General features: G+C 44.6%; 1 protein-coding gene across 3 annotated transcripts in view; it reads left to right on the top strand.

Annotated features, from left to right (window-relative positions):
- foxp4 (forkhead box P4) overlaps window positions 1-18,939 on the top strand; it is a 92,341-nt gene that overhangs the window by 26,979 nt on the left and 46,423 nt on the right. For all 3 annotated transcript variants that reach the window (XM_044023366.1, XM_044023367.1, XM_044023369.1), the window contains exon 2: window positions 5,603-5,782. In XM_044023366.1, coding sequence (XP_043879301.1) covers window positions 5,612-5,782 — 171 coding nt within the window. In that variant the 5' untranslated portion in view covers window positions 5,603-5,611. The remainder of the gene's footprint in view (window positions 1-5,602; window positions 5,783-18,939) is intronic.

The raw sequence follows: 18,939 nt of genomic DNA, 5'->3' as shown, positions 1-18,939 counted from the left end.
ATGTACTTTAAGACTTTTACTCCCAATAACTTCAGCTATCTGAAATGACTGTATATACCAGGGGTGAACACACACGTGCACGTACACAAACTGAAGCATAGAAGACCTCCCTGTGTTTATGTAGCAGGAGCTTTTCTTATCATCTCTCTCTTCTTCTCGTCCCTCCCCAACAACAACAACACTGACTTCTTCATTCGTCAGCTGCAGAGCACACTGGAGGTCAGGTCACAGTGCAGGCCTGTGCTCTTTGAAGCCAAGCAGCCAGCCAGTCACAGACATTGGCCAACATCTGACTGACTGACTATCTGTCTGCAGTATAATGGAGTTCACCTGTTAGCACTGGAGCAGGGCCAGGGCAGCCGCAGACATCTAGCATTAGCCCGGTGCTGTTAGCCAACCTGTTAGCGCTGGCTGGCAGCCAGGGTAGCCTGGAGCAGTCCTGTTAGCTGCTAGCTTTAGCTTACCTGGCTGCACTGATCCTGTATCCTGTTGCAAATCTGGCTAGCGCGTAGCAACGGCCAGCTGCTGACGACCACCAAACTTGGACTGGGAAGGGAAGAGAAGGGAAGGGGGGGGGGAAGTGGTGCCGTTTGTTTTGAAGTGTGTGCGTTAGCATGTGTGAGAATGTGTATGTGTGTGTTATTTCCCCAGCTTTCCCCTGACCTCATTCTCTCTTGTTGACGCTAATACACGTCAGCTCAGAAATGCCACGCAGATATCCCCTCTATCTCTCTTCCTCTCATTTTGCCGTCTGTCATTCTTTGAGTCAGGACATCTGAAACTTGGACTGCTGGATCGAGTTCTTAGCCGTACTTTATAGCCATACCATGTGCAAAGCCTAGATCGCCACATTTTAAAGTATATTGAGGTTTAACCAAAAAGACTCATAGAGTCAGATTAAATCAGTTCACATTGTTTCTATGTTAAGTCTTGAGAGGGAGTTTCTAAAGTATGCATTCATTAGGAAAATGAAAAAGGAGAAAGAAAACAGTGGTGGAGTTACATGTATTGCTGTTCCACAGCTGTGCAGATTCACATTTAAAACACTTTGTGATCATAATTCATTAACTGCATTCAGGGTGACACTTTTCTTAGAATCAGAATTTCTTCACATGCTCAACATGATCAAATAAGTTAAGTATCTATTTCCATGAAAAGATAAAAACTAGGGTGATATGGTGCAGGTGGTGGAAAATCTGCCCTGAAACCATGAATATAATGAATCCTCACCTTCTCCCAGTCATAGGTGCAGATTGATAATACAGTATGACCCGACTGTTTACTTATATTATTTTCTTCTTTAGCACTCGTTTCAGTGTAAATGTGGACATTATATCTTATATATATTTATACATATTATGGCTGCAACTAGCGATCAGTTTCTTGAGTCATTTGGAAAAATGTTAATCGAACCTGGAAATGATGATGTTCTCAAATGTCTCATTTTGTCCACAAAGCAAATGATTCAGTTGTAATGATTTCCTTGTTATATAATTATTTATAGTTATATAATTATTATAAGCAGGGAAATCAGAAAACTCAAACCGGTGAATCAAGTATTTACATAGTTGATGACTAAGTGATTGATTAATAATCGAGTAATTGTTTTCAGCCCTACACTACCAGTGCTTTTTATATGTATATATATATATATGTATATATATATATATATATATATATATGTACATACATGTATATATATATATATGTATATATATATATGTATATATACATATGTATATATATATATATATATACTGTACATATACATATATATATGTATATGTATTACCGGTTCCTGGTTGCTTCTTTCACTTTAGAGCCTAAGGAGTGATTAGTGAAAACATGTAGGCCCAGCTGAGCTGATATAGTTGGGTTTGTTCTGGGTTTTGGGGTTAATGCCGATTCCCTCGGGGCCAGTGTCACAGTTTATTTAGTGCAGGAGTATTTGCCAGCTCGCAGAGTGAGAATATGTGAGAATATGGGTGTGTAAGTGTTTACCAAATTATTAATGTGTCAGTGGTTTTGTCCCTGTCAAAGCAAAGAAACAAAAGGCCCTTTGTGATGCTTTCAAGAGACACAACCTGGAGCCGCAGCACTGGCAGTCAATTGGACATTTTGTGATCATAATGAAGCCAAATTGTACATCTGTTTTCTTTTTTACTTATTCACTGTCAATTAAAAATAAATACAGTAAGTTTCGTTGTAACAGCTGTAGCCAAACATTCTATGACCTCCACACAGCGACTCACTGTCAACAAAGGCTCCTCTAAATTCTGTTTCCTGATTACCAAACTAGTTTGAGCTCCAATTCCTCAGATATGTGTCTCAGTGAGGGTGTCTCCTTTGCTCACAAATATTGATTGAACTATCAAAGATTATAGAAATAACCTACGTGGATTCTATTTCAGAGTGAAAACTTTATTGTTCTCCAGGGTTGAGCCTGCTACTAGTTACCAGGTATAACCAGAGGGAGAACGACAGCATGCCGAGAGTAGGTGCGAGACACGTAATTCAAGAGTCAGATGAAAGTAGATAGATGATGGAGTGTAGATACTAGTACAGACAATCTCTCCCTCACCCCCTCCCTCCTTCTCTCTCCTCCCCTCACTTTCCCTCCCACCCGTTATTCCCTCAGTTCTCTGCCTAATAAGCAGCGTTCCTGTGAGCTGATGCAAGGCGGAGGAAACAGAACAGGCGTTCTGGGACTGCTGCAAATATTCCCACATGAGGCATAACATGATAAAGACTTATTATCTCACTAAGCTGCTGTAAACACAGATGCACACATAAATACACACTGTACACAACTCTCTCACACACATACACATACACATGCTCGTGCCCATTCACAGAAAGCCTCCCTGGTCTGGCTTTGCAGTTGTGATGAGCAGTGATCAGGAGGAATCTGACAGAGCCAATCCCTGCAACAAAGCCTGAGAGTCAGCCATGGTGAGCCAGCTCACTGGGCATTTGGCTCGGCTTGTTTGAACTCCACACACCCAAATCAGTGGGAAGGAGAGGAGGGAGCGATGACTTGTGATTATAATAAGTGCAAAATTTTCGGGAACATCTGAACGAGCTACGTGTTGAAACAGGAGCCACCCCAGCGCCTCTCCGCTCGTCAATCAATCCCGACACACACATAAACACATGCACCTAGTGTGTGCTGTGAGCTAATCCATTACAGTACAAAGGCAGGTGTCAGCCTCTTAAACACACACACACACACACACATACATGTATACACCAGAGTCATCAGAAACATGTTGAGTCCCATTTCCCTTCTTGTCTTCTCCATCCCAATTAAAAGGCAAAGGAGGTCTTTTATTTCCCGCTCCTCCAAACACATTCTTTATCTCTCTGATCTGCGCTCCTCCCTCCCTTGCCGGGTCCCCTCGGGGTAGTGGGAATGTCTCTCCCCACACTCTCTCAGGTCAGGGGTTCAGCTGGAGGGGGTCTGAGCACGTACAGGGATCGGGAAGAGGGAGAAAGAGACACACAGAGGGAGTGAGTGGCAGGTTGAGGCTCGCCTCTGCCCGGGCAGCTCCGCGGTGCTACCAGAAACACTTCAACTTAAAGCAGAGTGTGTGTATGTGTATGTGTATTATAGCCCTAATCAGAGACTTCAGAGTAGATTTATGCCCCTGCCTTTTTCCCGACCTCCATTACACCAGCTTATATACACCCATTACAGGATATGACATAGCGCACACCCTTTTGAGCAGCGTACCACATTGCCCTGGTGTCCGTGTGCGCTCACGTCTCACACACACTCGCCACTTCCCCATTAGGCCCTTGTCCACCTGCGAGCTCTGTCTCTCCGTCTGTCTTTATCTCTCGTTCCCCTCACTGCTAATAAGGTCAATGAGGAAGAGGAAGAAGCAGATGGGTGTACAGTACATTACAGCGCGACGCAGTGTTAGTGCGGGCCAGGTAGCAGTCCGGTGATTCATGCTTAGTGAGACGTGCGATGATGTGAGGAGTTTTCTACTGCAGTGCAAAGTCAGTGGACTGTGCAGTGGGATATGCTGATCACTCAGCACGATGCCTTGCCTCATGATATTACCTCAGGGAACAGTTTGACCCAGGAGCGGTCTGGATGGTGGTGGGAGGGAGAGCGGAGAGGGTAGACTGAAGACGAGTGAGGTTGGCGATTAAGTGACTGCATATAAGTGTCACAGTGAAGCTCTACTTGTCAGTCTTGACCACACAGACAATGCTGTGTGATTTATGGTTTTCAAGTAGTTCAACAACAACAACAACAACAACAACAACAACAACAACAACAACACATATTTGACAACGCAGTCTGTCTTTCTGGGGTTTTAATGAATCCGTGCAGGCAGTAGCTGCTACCACAGGCCTGAGAAATAGATCTCTGGAAATTATAACGGTCATAAATACTATTATTATAAAATGAACTATGTTTCTTCAGGAGAAATATTCTCTGCCATAAAGCCAATTAATTTCAAAGTAAAGGGCATTTTTTTGTGGATTAGTTTTACAATGTAACGGCATTAAAAAGAAAATGCCATTCATCTCCATTGTACTGAGCCTTCAGCAGAAAATGCAGCGATTCCTCAGAGAAAAAGAAAAGTTTCTCTCACAAAGATTCTCCCATGAAATACCTTTTATTGTTTCCCCAGAAGGCCTGGTTTGTACGCCTCTGAAAAACATGCGCTTACACACACAGCTGCACACAAACGGCGGGTAGAGTGCCTCGATGGCGTTTTGTGTACCCACTTCGGGGTTGCTGAAATAAAAGCAGCGGAACATTTCCTTTTAACACCATGCGCTTGTGTGTGTGTGTGTGTGTGTGTTAATTTCTAAAACTGGATGAGGCAGAAAGACGAGATTGAGCTTGTCATTAGTGGTTCACAGCCTGTGTGCCTGTATGAAGGTTTGTTTTGTTTTGTATTAGCAGCCTTCTGTGTGTTCTGCTGCACACGTATATGTGTGTCTCTCCTCTCTGTGTCTCCTCTCTCCCACGCTAAGACTCCTAACGATGGCAAATGTGCCCGTGTGTTTGCGAGGTGTTGTTTCTCAAAAAAACAACAACACATCCAGGAACGGCTCGTTTTGTCGGGTTTTGCGGAAGGGAACATGCTCTAATTAGAGAGGTCCTATGAAGGCGCATCAAAAGGAACTTTGTCAAAGACCAACCTGCTCGGGGCTCACACAGCGCACACATGCCACCTCTGATTATTGGAGAAATGTGTGTGCTATTTAACTATACAGCAGAGTGTTAACTGCCGTGTCAGTTTAGATTTGTCGCACATCTGATCCAAATCTATGGATGTGCTCCGAGACATGCGGGAAAAAAAAAAAAAAGTCCCCGCTTCAGGTGTTGCTTTGTGGCCTCTTGGGCATGTTTGTGTGGGTGGTTTCATGACCAAGAGCCCTTTTTACAGTACATGTGCACACACACACACACACACACACAGTTCCCTTTTCTATCTCAGCGTGTGTTTGCTCAAGATTTCGTCCTTGATTGTTCTCTCAGATGGGAGCAGGCAATTCTGCTCAAACTGCCCTGGTCGCATTTGTTCAATCACTGTATTGCTTTGCCACCCTAACGCCCCTCCTCTGTGCCTCACAGGTGCCAGTGATGATGGTGGAATCAGCCTCTGAGACAATTCGAACGACGCCGTCCAGCCAGAATGGAGTCAGCAGCCTCAGCAGCCAATCAGACGGAGGGGGAGGTAGAGAGGGCGGGTCTAACGGAGACACCAATGGAGAGCTCAGTCCGGTCGACTTACTGCACCTGCAGCAACAGCAGGTGTGTGTGCGTGCGTGTGTGTGTGTGTGTGGACAAGTAGATAGATGTTGTGGTTGAAATATGAAAAAGTCAACACAAGTCTATGTATTGTGACCTGTGTTATGTGTGTGTTTGTGTGCGCTTGGGTGTGGCCTGGGGCTCATGTCATGCATGTACTTTATTTCCATATTGCACACGCAGTCCGCTTTTGAGACCTGTTTTGCAACATGTTGTGCAATTCATGCACATACAGTATGTACCTGTACATTGTGTGGACGTGCAATGCTAGGCTGTTGCGTAAGGTACAGATGTGACAGCGTGTAGTCAGCCAGACTCTGCTAGGTGCAAACGGTCAAATGTTCTGACAGCTTGTCTCGTCTCTGGTTTAATTATCCACCGTACGTAACGTGCCAACTAATTCCACTGGGACAAAGTTCACCATAATAATAATTCATAAACACGTGGTTCCCACTGATGTACTGTTACACGTTACTGGCTTAGAAAAAAAAAAAAACTGAGTAGAAGACATACCTGCAGATTAAGCTCTGCCCAGGTGAGAAAAAACATTTCTTCCCTTTTGTGGTGATTGTGCATGTGTGTGTGTGTGTGTGTGTCTCACAGCTGTGGGAGAGAGTATTTATTTAACAACTCCATCAAATGGTTTTTGTGTCAGCATGTAGTGTCTCCAGTAATCATATTTATCCTGCATCCTGTTAGTCATCCCCTCCCGCCCCCCTTCCAAACACAAACCATCATCCTAGACACACACACACACGCACATAATGGCCACTGTGTCAAATGGAATTTCCAAACTTCCCGTAACGTCTTGGATGAAATTCTACATTTTTATTTCTCATTCCCCCCAAAAATCCACATAGCTCTTCTCTGATTGCTCCCTAAAGGACTCAGGCCTTCACATACGGACACACACACACTCACATACACACATAGGGAAAGTTTTTTTCTCTACATTAGTCATATGTCTATAACTGCAAAAGAATGTCTGTAGAGCGTTGTCATCTAACGGTGGAAAATGTTTTTTTTCAGTCATGTGGTATTTGCTTAAAATGATATTAAGAGAGAAGGAATTATCTTACGTTGCTGGCTCTATCAACAGTCAGGAAATATTTACATGTCAGTTCCTCTCGTGTGTGTGTGTGTGTAAGTGATGTCCACCCGCCATCACAGAGGGTCAGTGTGAGTTCTGGGTTCGCCGACACCAGCTGAGTTTCGAGTTGAGGAAACCCAGAGGGGAAAAAAATCAGGGTTTCCTCCCTGCTGCTAAAATGATTCCCCCTAATTATAATGATGGAGCTTTAGGTGAATGAAGAACACTTGAGGCCCTTCACTCCTGTCCTGCTCGCCCTCCTCCTTCTCCTGACTGCATCCTCACCCTGCTTTCTCAGCAACCTTCAGCCGAGGACACACACACACACACACACGACGGTGCACAAATGCACACGTATAAACACTAAACCTGTAGCTCATACAAAGCAGGTCTTTATTCCCTCGGACGTGTCTCTGCTCTCTATGTTTTTGCACCTGTGTGTGTGTGCGCGCTGGTATTTCCTCTCTTGAGCGGGCTACCAACCACAAACATACCTCCCTCTCTCCATCGTTTTCTCTTCCCCGCTCTCACTGTACTTCTTTTTTTTCCCCGACTATCCGCTGTGGACCGAGAAAGACAAGCACAACCTTTCCTCCAGATCCCAACCCCTTACCTCACAAAAACATCCACACATTTAGCAGAAAATACACCCTAATTTATCGTAGTAATTCCCTATTTATAGCTTCCTGTTCAACTCAATTTGCACAGATTGAAAAGATTTGACCTGTCATGAGGCAGAGGTGTGTCTTTCCTGCACTTAATTCTTCTGTAATTCTAGCATAACTACGTTGGATTACGTGCAATTTTTGTGCTGCTTTTTCCAGAATTGGTGCAAAAAAGGGTCAGTGATGGATGTAGATTCTTCTGCACTGGTGAATCTATATACCGTGTTATGACAGTGACACACATGCAGAGAGACAGATACACAACTGGAGACACAGTATACTCTCTGTAAACGAGTGAATCTTCACAACCACAGTGTGCCACCGTGACTGAATGAATATTTTCTCTTTTCTTTACATTGCCTCGTTGAAAGTAGAGTAGTTTTTTTTTTTTGGCGTGTGTCCCTGTCATCTCAGCTCAATATACCTGCACTTGATTGCCCTCATACACCTCTCTCTATCCCCCACCCTTCTCTCACCCTTCCTCACCCCCTGGATGAGAAAGGGTTCTGTGCCAGTGAACACTGCTGAGTGGCTGCTCTGATAATAGCTGATATATACAGTATATGTATGTATATATATATCATTCATCTCTTTTATCTCACTTTTTATCAGCATGTATGTGTCTTGCCTTGTAATAAATAAAAGTGCTAAATGTAGTAGAACAAATTATCTTCAGGCGGTGTCATGGCATCTACCTGTGAATGAACAGTAGAAACATATGTATTATATATTTAGTTTAATCATACTCACCAAAACTCCATTTTAGTTTAATTTAGATCCCAATTAGCCATTTGACCATAACTAGTGGCTACTCCTCGCCCGCAAGAAACCAACACACTGCAAAGAAATTCACAAACTGTGTAACGAGAATAAAATGGAAGAAATTGACAAAATCCTTTAGAAAGGAAACACTCGAGGTCTTTCACACTGACCACTTCTTGTTTCCTTCAGACTGTGCGTGTCTGAAGGGGCCTTGTACTCTTCTCTCTCTCTCTCTCTCTCTCTCTCTCTCTCTCTCTCACTCACTCACTCTCTCTGTTCCATCAAACTTCTTAGTTTAATTGAGTCTGGTGTGGTAGTGCGAGGTGGTCATGGAGGCTGTGCTTTTAACCCACCACTCATAAAATCAATATTGTCTGATACAGACAGCGCTTACACTGACACTTGTTACCTGACAACATTGTAAAAGAGCCTGCTTCTCACTTCAACCTGAAAGTCTCGAGTGTTCCTCCTCCTCCTCCTCCTCCTTCTTCTGCTTGTTCCTTTCTCCTCCACGCTTCAGTCTCTCACCTGGAGGTGTAGTGCAGACCACTGTTGGTGCTTAAACACCATGCCAGTGTGCGCTGGAGCAGAAAAGACACACCGACGCACACACAGACACACACTCACTCGCAGAGCTCCTGACACCGCGCTGTTGTCAGAACACAAAGCCGTCTTTTCCTCTGGGCCCCTTGGGAACTTGCAGAGAAATCACAGCCATCTCCAGCCGTCAAACCCCTCCACTGGCCTTCCTTCCTGCCTCCATCGGCCTCTGTTCATGTTCTGTCTCTCTCTTCTTTTCACTATTTTTCTGTCTCCATCCTTCTCTCGCTGTCTCTTGTGGTTTTGTCGTAGATAGACAGACAGGTACTTATGTGCGTACTGTATACATACAAGAGAATCAGTGGTCATCATGTGGAAGTGAGGGAGCGGAGAGGATGGATTTGTGAGACGGACCATATAGCCAGCGGGAATGTAGGTAAAAGGAGGGGTAAAGAGGGCGTGGAGGGCTGGAGAGGAGGAATAAGGGGGTGAGGGAGGTGTGTAATGCTGAGACGTGTCAGAAAAGGGCGCCTGGGCCTCCCTGTGGAATGTGGCCTGTCTGCCTCCCCAGAAAGAACAGAGCAGGAGAGAGGGAAGAGAGAGGGAGAAGAAAGGGAAGAGGGGGCGAAGACCAGTTTGGCCCCATCATCGAGGGGAGAGAGAGAGAGAGAGAGAGAGGAGGGAGCAGAGGGAAAACAAAGAGTGGAGTTGAAGGGGGGAGAGGAAGGAGAGGTGGAAAAGTGAGAGTGCAACAGAAAGTGTGTGGCACTTTGTTGAGGTGCCGGGCACGGCTATAGACATGAAATGATGCATAGCAGAGGAGAAATGTAAGCAGGATAAATCCTAACAAACCTCAAAGTGTGTGTGTGTGTGTGTGTGTGTGTGTGTGTGGCTGGGTGGAGGCGCTCTGACGAGAACCAGGTGTCTTCAGTTCTTGCTTTTTCCTGAACGTCTCTCATCCCCTGTTTTTTTTTTGCAGACGTAAGTCCACACTTAAAGCAAGTCACCCCTCTCTCTCTCTCCCGCTCTCTCTCCTCTGTTCTCACCCATTTCTGTCTCCTCCTTCTCTCTTGCCATCAATTGATTGCTTCTGGTGTTTCAGCAGTCGGTGGAGTAGTAGTGGCTGGCGATGACGGGAAGAGAATAGGGAGAATGAAAAGAGAAAGCGATGGTGACACAAAACGTGCCGTTTCCTCTCGGGAGTGCCACTTGTCACTCGTCTAAACCCACCACTGTGGATTCTTTTTTTTCCTCTTTCTCTCGCACTTAACTCAGTCTTCCACACAAATAGAAAGTGAGAGGCAGATTGTAGCGGTGGTCTCTCGTCCCTGAGGGTTTCAAGGGAACATTGGTTGAGAAAAAGGCAGTCTCAGAAATTGGTTTGGAGCTTCGATCCCCACTCCCATTTGTCACGTTCTATTTTTTCCTCGGAGCTTCCCTTTTTCCACTCTCTCTCACACACACACACACATCCTGACAATCTTTGTTTCTCTGCCTCACACACACACACACACACATGCACTGAGCTGATGTGAGTTAATGAAGGGTGTAATTAAGGAGTCACATTGATGACTGGAGATCAGCTGATACAGATCTCAGAAATACACAAACACTGATGATAGATAGCTGTTTTGTGTGTATGCACATGTGCAAGAGTGTGTGTGTGTTTGGGTTTAATGCCAGGAGTGCTTTGAGGACAGATGTATGAGAAGGATGTGTGTGTGTGTGTGTGTGTGTGTTAGGAGATGTTGAGAGATGCTGGATGATTCAGATAATGTATGGCTTCCTGTTAGATTGGCTAAACTGAGCAATTACTACACTGGCTTTTCCGAGACATATGTGTGTCTGTAGCTACGGCGGCCATAGGCCTTTGCTAAATTATGGGAGGTGAATGTTGGTCAAATGGACAGTTATGTCCTGTGTGACCTCCATCTTTCCACCGGAGTTCACTTTGAGGTCAGGAGAGCAGAGGAGATAAAGTGAAAGGGGGCGGCTGGAGGAGAGGAGGTGGAAATAACGGGGTTTGCTCGAGCAGTGGGATTTAATTTAATTACATCACACTTGTGTTTCATGTATCTGCATGACAGGTTGTGTCCCGTGTGTGTCTGAGTCTCATTTTCCTGTCTGTGTGTCTGTCTGTCTGTCTGTGTGCCCGTCTTTCATGTGCGTGTGCATGTGTCCGTCTGTCATGTATATACGGGGGCGAGTAAATCAGTCCGCGGCCTCTCTCTGAGTGCTGTCACCTCCTAAAAGCTTTCCCTAGGTCTGGGCCTGGCCTTCCTCTTTATGTCTGAGGTCAGTGTAGTTCACAGGTCACCAGAGGTCACGCTGAGACAGAGGAGGGGTAAGTTGGGTTGCCTAGCATCACAGAACACCCACTGCTGTCACCGCCGGCGCTACAAAGAGTCCTATAGAACACCAACTTCCTCTAGGAGTCTTAAAAGCACCAGCAGCTCTCTTTCTTCTTTTTTCACTTTACCCCTTGAGTCTTTCTCCATACATTTCATATTCCGACTGTTGCTTTCTGTCATAGTTATCAACCCACGTGCGGTGTTACCAACACACCTGCACGCACAATCCTCGTGATCATTAATTTATCTGACACGACTCCCCTTCCTCATATTCGTCATGCAGTGATGTTTTTCACACACCGAGACCTAATTCTGAGATGCTGAGATGTTGTATTTATGACTACCCATAAAAAACTTTTTTACTGCTTTTTTCCAGGCCAGGCCATTGAGTGTTGGAGAATCCACAGAGTTAGACTTTGAGTGGAGATTTTTGTTCTCACTATTGATGTCCTTTCAAATCCGTTCCCTTTGTGTTTCTCCACTCGGTGACCTCTGCGCACACTTTCAGCTCTTTAAGCACATGTTCCCAGTGCACAGTCATGCGCTGACACGTTTTTAGAAAGCGAGGTAATGGAGTCGTAATGATTTTTCTCAGTGGGTTGATTAAAAATGCAAACTCTACCTGTCAGTGGGGTTCGTGGGCTAAGTCGTTCCACGGACGAAAACATTCTCAACGTGGAGATAAAGAGAGGACAGTGGGCACGGTCCAACAGCCCGTATCAGCCCACATGGACACAGGACATAGTCACCGTCCAAGAGAGACAAGAATAGAAATGTGTGTGTGTGTGTGTGTTTGTCCTGCTTCTGTTGTGGAGACTGAGGTATGTACACACATCCCGAGGTACCTGAAAGGGTAGGCTGTGTTTGGTTGCCATGGGAGTGTTTGGAAGCACTTGTACAGTGTAGGCCTGGCTGTGCTGTCAGGTAAATAACACACAAGTACACACACACACACACACACAGGTTTGCCCTGCTATTCTTCTTAGGACCCTGCATTGATGTTAAATCCTTTGGACAGCCAAAACAAAGCATTGTGTTTAACTCTAACCATAACCGGCTAATGCCTAACCCAAACCTTAACTTAAATCTTAACCCTAAACTGAACCAGTTCCTCAGAAATTAGGTTCTTATCAGGTTTTTGGTCTCTAAGAGGAGAGACCTTCAACCAGGCCTTCAAAAAGCACTTTAAAGTTGTGGGGCCCAGACAAAGTGTCCCCACAAAGAAAGGTTTTTATGTTTTTTTGGACCTCGCGAAGATAGAAATACAAGTACACAAACACATACACACACACACACAAGTCAGGACGGACACTCTTCAGAAAAAACTTTTTGAGGGCGTCAACTGTTGACTCTCACTCTTCAGTAGGTATTGCCATGGTGACGAAGGCCTTTTTAGGAGGTCATAGGTCAGCGAGCAAAGCTTCATGACCTCATTACTATTGCTGGTCAGTGGCACTGGGATGTGACTCTGTGTGTGTGTGTGTGTGTGTGTGTGTGTCAGTCACACCATCTATTGCTTTCTCTCTCAAAAAGCAACAGCCATAACTGCATCTAACTGACAGCTGCACACATGCACAGTTTCATAGTTCATTAGTGGTGAAGCAGTCAAATGAGAGGGAGCATTAGTTTACAACAGTCCCCTCCTCCCACTGACACAGGTCACACCAAAGTCTCATACCAGGGTCCTGGTGAACTCTCTCTGTCTCTCTCTCTCTCTCTCTGTCTCTCTCTCATCTATAAGTTCATACTGGGACTCAGATAGAGAGACACCGCACCGGGACGACAGAAGGTAAAGAGTAAAGACAAAATGTGCAAAGCTTACAAGGCTCTGCCGGCCAAGTAGATACCCTGGAAACAGTCAAGAGCTGGGGATGCACACAATGAACATACACACACACACACACACACATACACACAAACTCATTGCATACACAATAGCTGCAGTGGCCTAAAGTGTTGCTAATTAGCTAGTCTGCGCTGGTTCTTTGTGCGAGCCATTTTAAAGAAGAGATTAGAGTCAACAGGGAGGAGGAAAGGAATGTAGCTACTCTCTTTCTCTCTGTCTCTCTCTCTCTCTGTCTCTCTCTCTCCTTATTTCATTTACTTTCTTCTGGTGCTCAGGGACTTTACTTGACAGCATTTTTTTTTCCCAACCTGACTGACAGAGTGCATTTGTTGTCTCTTTAGAGAAGGTTTTCCCTCTTTACTCAGACTGTACAGAATGAAATTATGCACAATTAAACTTTGTTTTAAATAAAGTAAGCATTGGAATAATGAGGTCAATTATAGAAAATAATAATGTGAACTTTACTTGCTTTCATCAACGATTGCAATTATTGATTACTAAATTGATCGTCAACTATTTTGATTATCATTTAATAGTTTTTTTTTCAGATTTTTCAGCTTCTTAAGTGTGAATATTTTCTGTTTTCTTTGCTCCATATAACATAGAAATCATTAAAACTGAATCATTTATGGTTTGACAGAACAAGACATTTGAGTGCTCAACCTGACATTCTGACATTTTATGGATCAAACGATTACTCAATTAATCAAGAAAAGTTGCAGCCCTTAAATATAAGATTTACAAAACACACCTTCAAGTTTGACAAGTTTGACATTTCAAGTGGTTGCTTTTGCTGTTTATATTAGTTTTGTGTTGTTTGTAACCTGAGGATTTTTTTCATAATTTCAAATTATCTTTATGGAACAAAGTGACATTATACTTGTGTGTATGATTGACTGATTTACATACAGTAGGTCAGAGTTCAACCGATATCCCATAATGTTGTATTTCCCACATGAACTACACATTGTGACTATTTCACACTATTTCACGCTGTTAAAATGATCATTTTTGCCAGTGAGACAAAAGTCTTCAATGATAGCAAAGTTATTCAGATCGACAAGAATGTGAAAAATGAAAGTACAACTTTTCTTTTCGAGTGAGAAATGTGCCAGTTCACATCTGGACGGATCGACCCTCTTACTAAATCACGTCAAGCACACATGCACACGCACACACACACACACACACTTCCCCTTTTCCCTTCTCGAGAACACACCCCAGCCTTTCTTCTCATTTGAGGAAGTTAAAAAGTTGTGTGCTTGTTTAGACGTTTGACTTCTTGTTATAGCCTTTGTTGTACTTGCCCACTTCCGGTGTTTCTGTGTGTGGCAAGGGTGTGTGTGTGTGTGGCAAAGGTGGGTGTGAGGGTGTGCCCACCTCCATCCCCGCAGCCACAACCAGGTGTGCAATCCCTCTGAAGCGAAAAACATGAAAGAGTTTTATTCCTATCGAAGCCAGCAGGCAGACTCATACTCCTCCAACGTGTTTTTCTCTTTCACCAATAGGCGTCTTTATGTGTAGAAGTGCATGTATATGTGTATGAATGTGCACATGGCAGACAGGCTTTGTTTATGTATGTATATATTTTTTCCCTCTGTCTCCTGAACTGAGTCTTGGCAGTGTCTTGCATGTGTTATTAGTTTGATTTTTTTTTTTTTTTTTTAGGTTATTAATAATAACAGTTAAACGGTTTCCATATGTGAGGTCTGGTTGCCAGGCTAGTGCTATCCTCATCATGGGCTGTGCCTCGCACACTCTCCGCTCCCCGCTCGGTAGTTGCTCTTGCTGGGCAGGAGAAGCAGCTCAAGTCGTGGAGGTCACTTAACGAAGACCTCGCACCTAAGTGGCCTTGTCTTCTCAGGAGCATGACCGAACCACTTAACTGTCCTACCTTATACAAGACGAGGCCTGAATATTACAAGGTGCTCTGTGTGTGGGTATGTGAGTGAGTGTGTGTGTGTGTGTTTTCCATTGTGGGCTTGGTCTGTCTGGAGTGAGACCTTCCTCTCTTGCCAAACGAGCTGTGTTGAAAACCACAGGGAAACTGCAAATGTGTACATAATGTATGACGTGTGTGTGTGTGTGTGTGTGTGTGTGTGTGTGTGTGTGTGTGTGTGTGCGTGTGTGTGTGTGTGTGTGTGTGTGTGTTAGGAAACTGCTGTAGAGCTATTTGCCATCAATTAGATGCCTGGACTGAGATGAGGCTTACAGTAGAGATGGAGCTCACTTTATTATCAGGGAGGGAATTTCTTTATTGTCCATCACTTGTTGCTCTTTCTTTTTCTTCATTTATCAGAGAAGAGCTGACATCTTCTTCGGGAAGATTTCCGCGTGTGCGTGTGTGTGTGTGTGTTTAGGTTCACAATGTGTGCGCCGCGCACAGTGATGAATTATGTCATGATATAGAGCAGTCCTGGGTATTCAGTCAGCCCGGTTTTATGGCCGCACATATACCCCTGTGCATCAATAGAAACATTAGATGAGTGTAGGGACGTGGTTGAAGGGGAGAGGTTTTCTCGTTTCACAAAACAGTTTTGAACTGAAGAGAACCATCTGGAAAACGGCAGGGTCCCCGGAGTTTAGAACAGGTCCCTTTTGTGAAAAATAGGATGTGAAAAAAATATCTAAAATCAGCCAGGGTTTTCAAACATTACGGCATATTTTGAAGTTCTTTTGGAGTTGGTGAGTTTTTATTGCGTTGGCTCTTGAACGCGGTCTTTCCTCTCTTTAATGGTCAGTCTGGGCCCAAAGTAGCTTGCTTCAGCCGTTTTAAAAACCTCAGCTCTCGAACGGTGCCTTTATATTGCGGAAACATTACATTAAATAGTTGAAGAGGATTACGGCTGGCTGGTATTTCTGAAGGTGTCCCAGATAGTTGCAGCACGGCGGCGGCGGCGGCCTGAAGGGCTGGAGGTATCCGACGCCGCTCGAACGCTGTTAAATAGGCGGTCAACTTGTTTGAAGTCCACGCTAATATGAGCAAAAACAAATGGCTGGAAAGCTGGTCAAGAGGGACTGGAAAGACCTGATTAATACCAGAAAAAAAGAAGGCGTACGTGAGGAAGAGTTGAAAGAAAGGGGCGAAACCTTGGCACAGTAACTCACCATGAAATTGAGCAGCTTTAGCAGGCTTTGCTTTAGACGGCCTCCTACCCCTATATATGTTTACCCCCTGGAAAACCCTGATCCGTCTGTTTCCTTATACCCCATTGATCTGTAGGACAAGTCCATCTAATTAATATAACTGTGTTGCTACAGACACATTAAGCCATTAATTACGTTTTAAAAAAAAAATTTCACAGGAGCTTTTTGAAAAATAATTTCGTTTTTTTCAGGTTTAGGTAAATTTGTTGTGTTCAGTTTAGCCTTCAGTTACAAATGTGAGTGAATCACTTGAAATCAGCCTTTTTGCGCAGGGCGAAAAACTACATCATGTTTTACTGTAATAACACCAAACTATTGATGTTATTTCTAAAGTTATCAGTTTTGTTTTTTTTTCTTTTTTACCGGTCCATTAAATATTCCCTTGCTAATTGACAAATTGGTTTTACCTTAACATTCCCACAGCTGCTGTTTGTTTGACTGTCCAGGGAAGTGAGGTCCCCACTCATGAGGCCAACAGCTGCATTCACAAGGCTTGATTTCTATCGGTGGGCCTGAACAATCTGTTTCAGGCCTCCGCTCCGCTCTGCTCTGTCCGTCTCGTATCGGCGCGGAGAATTTACTGTGATGAATAAGGGTATGGGTGACAGATCTCAGAGGGGAGAGTTCGGGGCAAAAAGAAAGACGGACTACTTGGAAAGATGCCAGGCAAATATTTGCGAGTTATACATTACTGTATATGGAGAGGCGGAGTGACGGCAAGAGACGGATCGGGTGATGCAGACGGGGAGAAAGAAAGTAGGAGTGATCTGGGAAAGCACTCTGGTTTTTGTGGTGACTGACAGTGATGCATTTGATATGTGAGACTCCACCGCAGGTGTAACCAAGCCTTCACTCACAATTGCCCAAAGTCACCTCGTCAGTAAAGTAACTGCACATACTTGGCCAGCCTCTGCAGGCAGGTGAGCTGCTACTGTACTGTACTCTGTCTCATCATCCTTTTTTTAACAAATTTACATCCTTTGTAGATCGTGTTACATTTGTTCGTCTTCAAATCTGATTCCCCCTGAGTGCCCAGAGTAAGGGAGGGAATCAAAGACAAGAGACTTAGAGCCAGAAAAAAAAACAACAGAGAGTAGACCCAGCCAGAAGAAGTAAATCACAGTAGAACGGGGGGTTTATTGGAGTTTTGTGGTGGTTTTTTTTGTGCCAAAGTGAGGAGGCACATGCTGTGCACATGGATACAAGGGATCACCAAGGTGACCCTTGAGGACGGGAGCATCGGCGCAGCTTTAGCTCGGCTTTCGGCTTCAATGACAGCCCTCCAGAAAAGAGATAGTGAGAAAGAAGGAAGTAAGAGTGGGGGGGGCGGGGGGGAGAGAGAAAAAAAAAAAGAAGATCCACTGCTCCTCTCTGAAACTGGTCTCTTCCACTGATCCAAAATCAGACAGCATGCAGGCCTGCGGAGAAGCAGCAGGGTGTGACAAGCTCATTTCTACATCTTCACCTTGTCTCTCCATCTCTCCTGCTCTCTGGGGGGGATAGAGGAATGAAGGAGTGCAGCACACAAGCCCCTCTTCAGGCTGCTGAGCTAGTAAGAGAGGCAGACAGGATTCCTGTTTGGCACAGTTCAGGTCTACACCATCTGAATCAGTTGCTTAGTCTAGCCCAGTTTAGCTCTGTCGTGTGGACGCATGCAAAAAAAAAAAAAGAGCCTCTCGCTCACCCTTACATGTACTTCCCTTTCTTTGTACTCTCTTCTTCTTGGTCTTAGAGCAAAGAAACCTGATACCACCTGCCTCCCCCTTGCCCTTCCTAACTCCCGTCCCTCCTCCTCCTTTTACCCCAAGGACAGCCCACTGTCTGCCCAGGGGCTGTTTATCTATGGGGGGGAGGTGAGTGGGGGGAGAGGGGAGAAGGGGGACGGGTTTGTTTCGTTTTGGCCGTCAACAATGGACCTCAGTCAGTGTTGACGGATTACTCCAACATATGGTACCCACCTGTCTCTCTCTCTCTCTCTCTCTCTCTCTCTCTTACTTTCTGTCTCCCCATCCTCCCCCTTACCCTCCTTCTGTTTAGATTTCTTTGCTTATTTCTGCGTTCTCTCTCTCGCTGTCTCACCCAAACACACTGGGCAGATTAGAGGCCAGATTCATCACACACACACACACACACACACACACACACACAGACCTGTTTGCTTTAGCAACCTGAGCCAGGCGGAGACACACACACACACAGTCTCTCTCTCTCTTTCCCTTTCTAAGTGTGTGTTTACATGACATTAGAATATGAAACAACTTATTGTGTTAGTCTGATTAAAACAGGACTTTTAAAAAATACATTTAAACAACTTTGTCTGACTTCGATTGAACTTAATCGAATTTCTCAGTCGGACTAACACACACACACACACACGGAGGAGGACTCAGAGTGTCACTAACTAACTAACTAACTGACCGATGAACTAGTTGCACACTACACATAAATCAGCCAGTAGAGAGGAGGCAGACACATTTGGACATACTTTATTCAGTAAGTTCATAGCTCGACATAACTGTGCGTAGAAAAATACTGTCTCCCCTTCTGTCTGTGGCGCGTTACTTTATCATTCTTACCTGACACTCAACAAGTACACACACACACACACATCAAAAGATAATAGTATATGAAGCTCTGATAAATTCTCCGCCAGCCCTCCCTCCCTCTTTTTTAAAGAAACATAGTTGTCAGCCGTTTTTCGGAGTCCTCAAACTACCATTTATTCTCTCCCTCCCCCCGCGTGTGTGCGTGCGTGTGCA

The sequence above is a fragment of the Solea senegalensis genome, linkage group LG4 (genome assembly GCF_019176455.1).
Source record: "Solea senegalensis isolate Sse05_10M linkage group LG4, IFAPA_SoseM_1, whole genome shotgun sequence".
In the NCBI taxonomy this organism is placed as follows: domain Eukaryota; kingdom Metazoa; phylum Chordata; class Actinopteri; order Pleuronectiformes; family Soleidae; genus Solea; species Solea senegalensis.
This window is presented reverse-complemented; position numbering and strand designations above follow the sequence as displayed.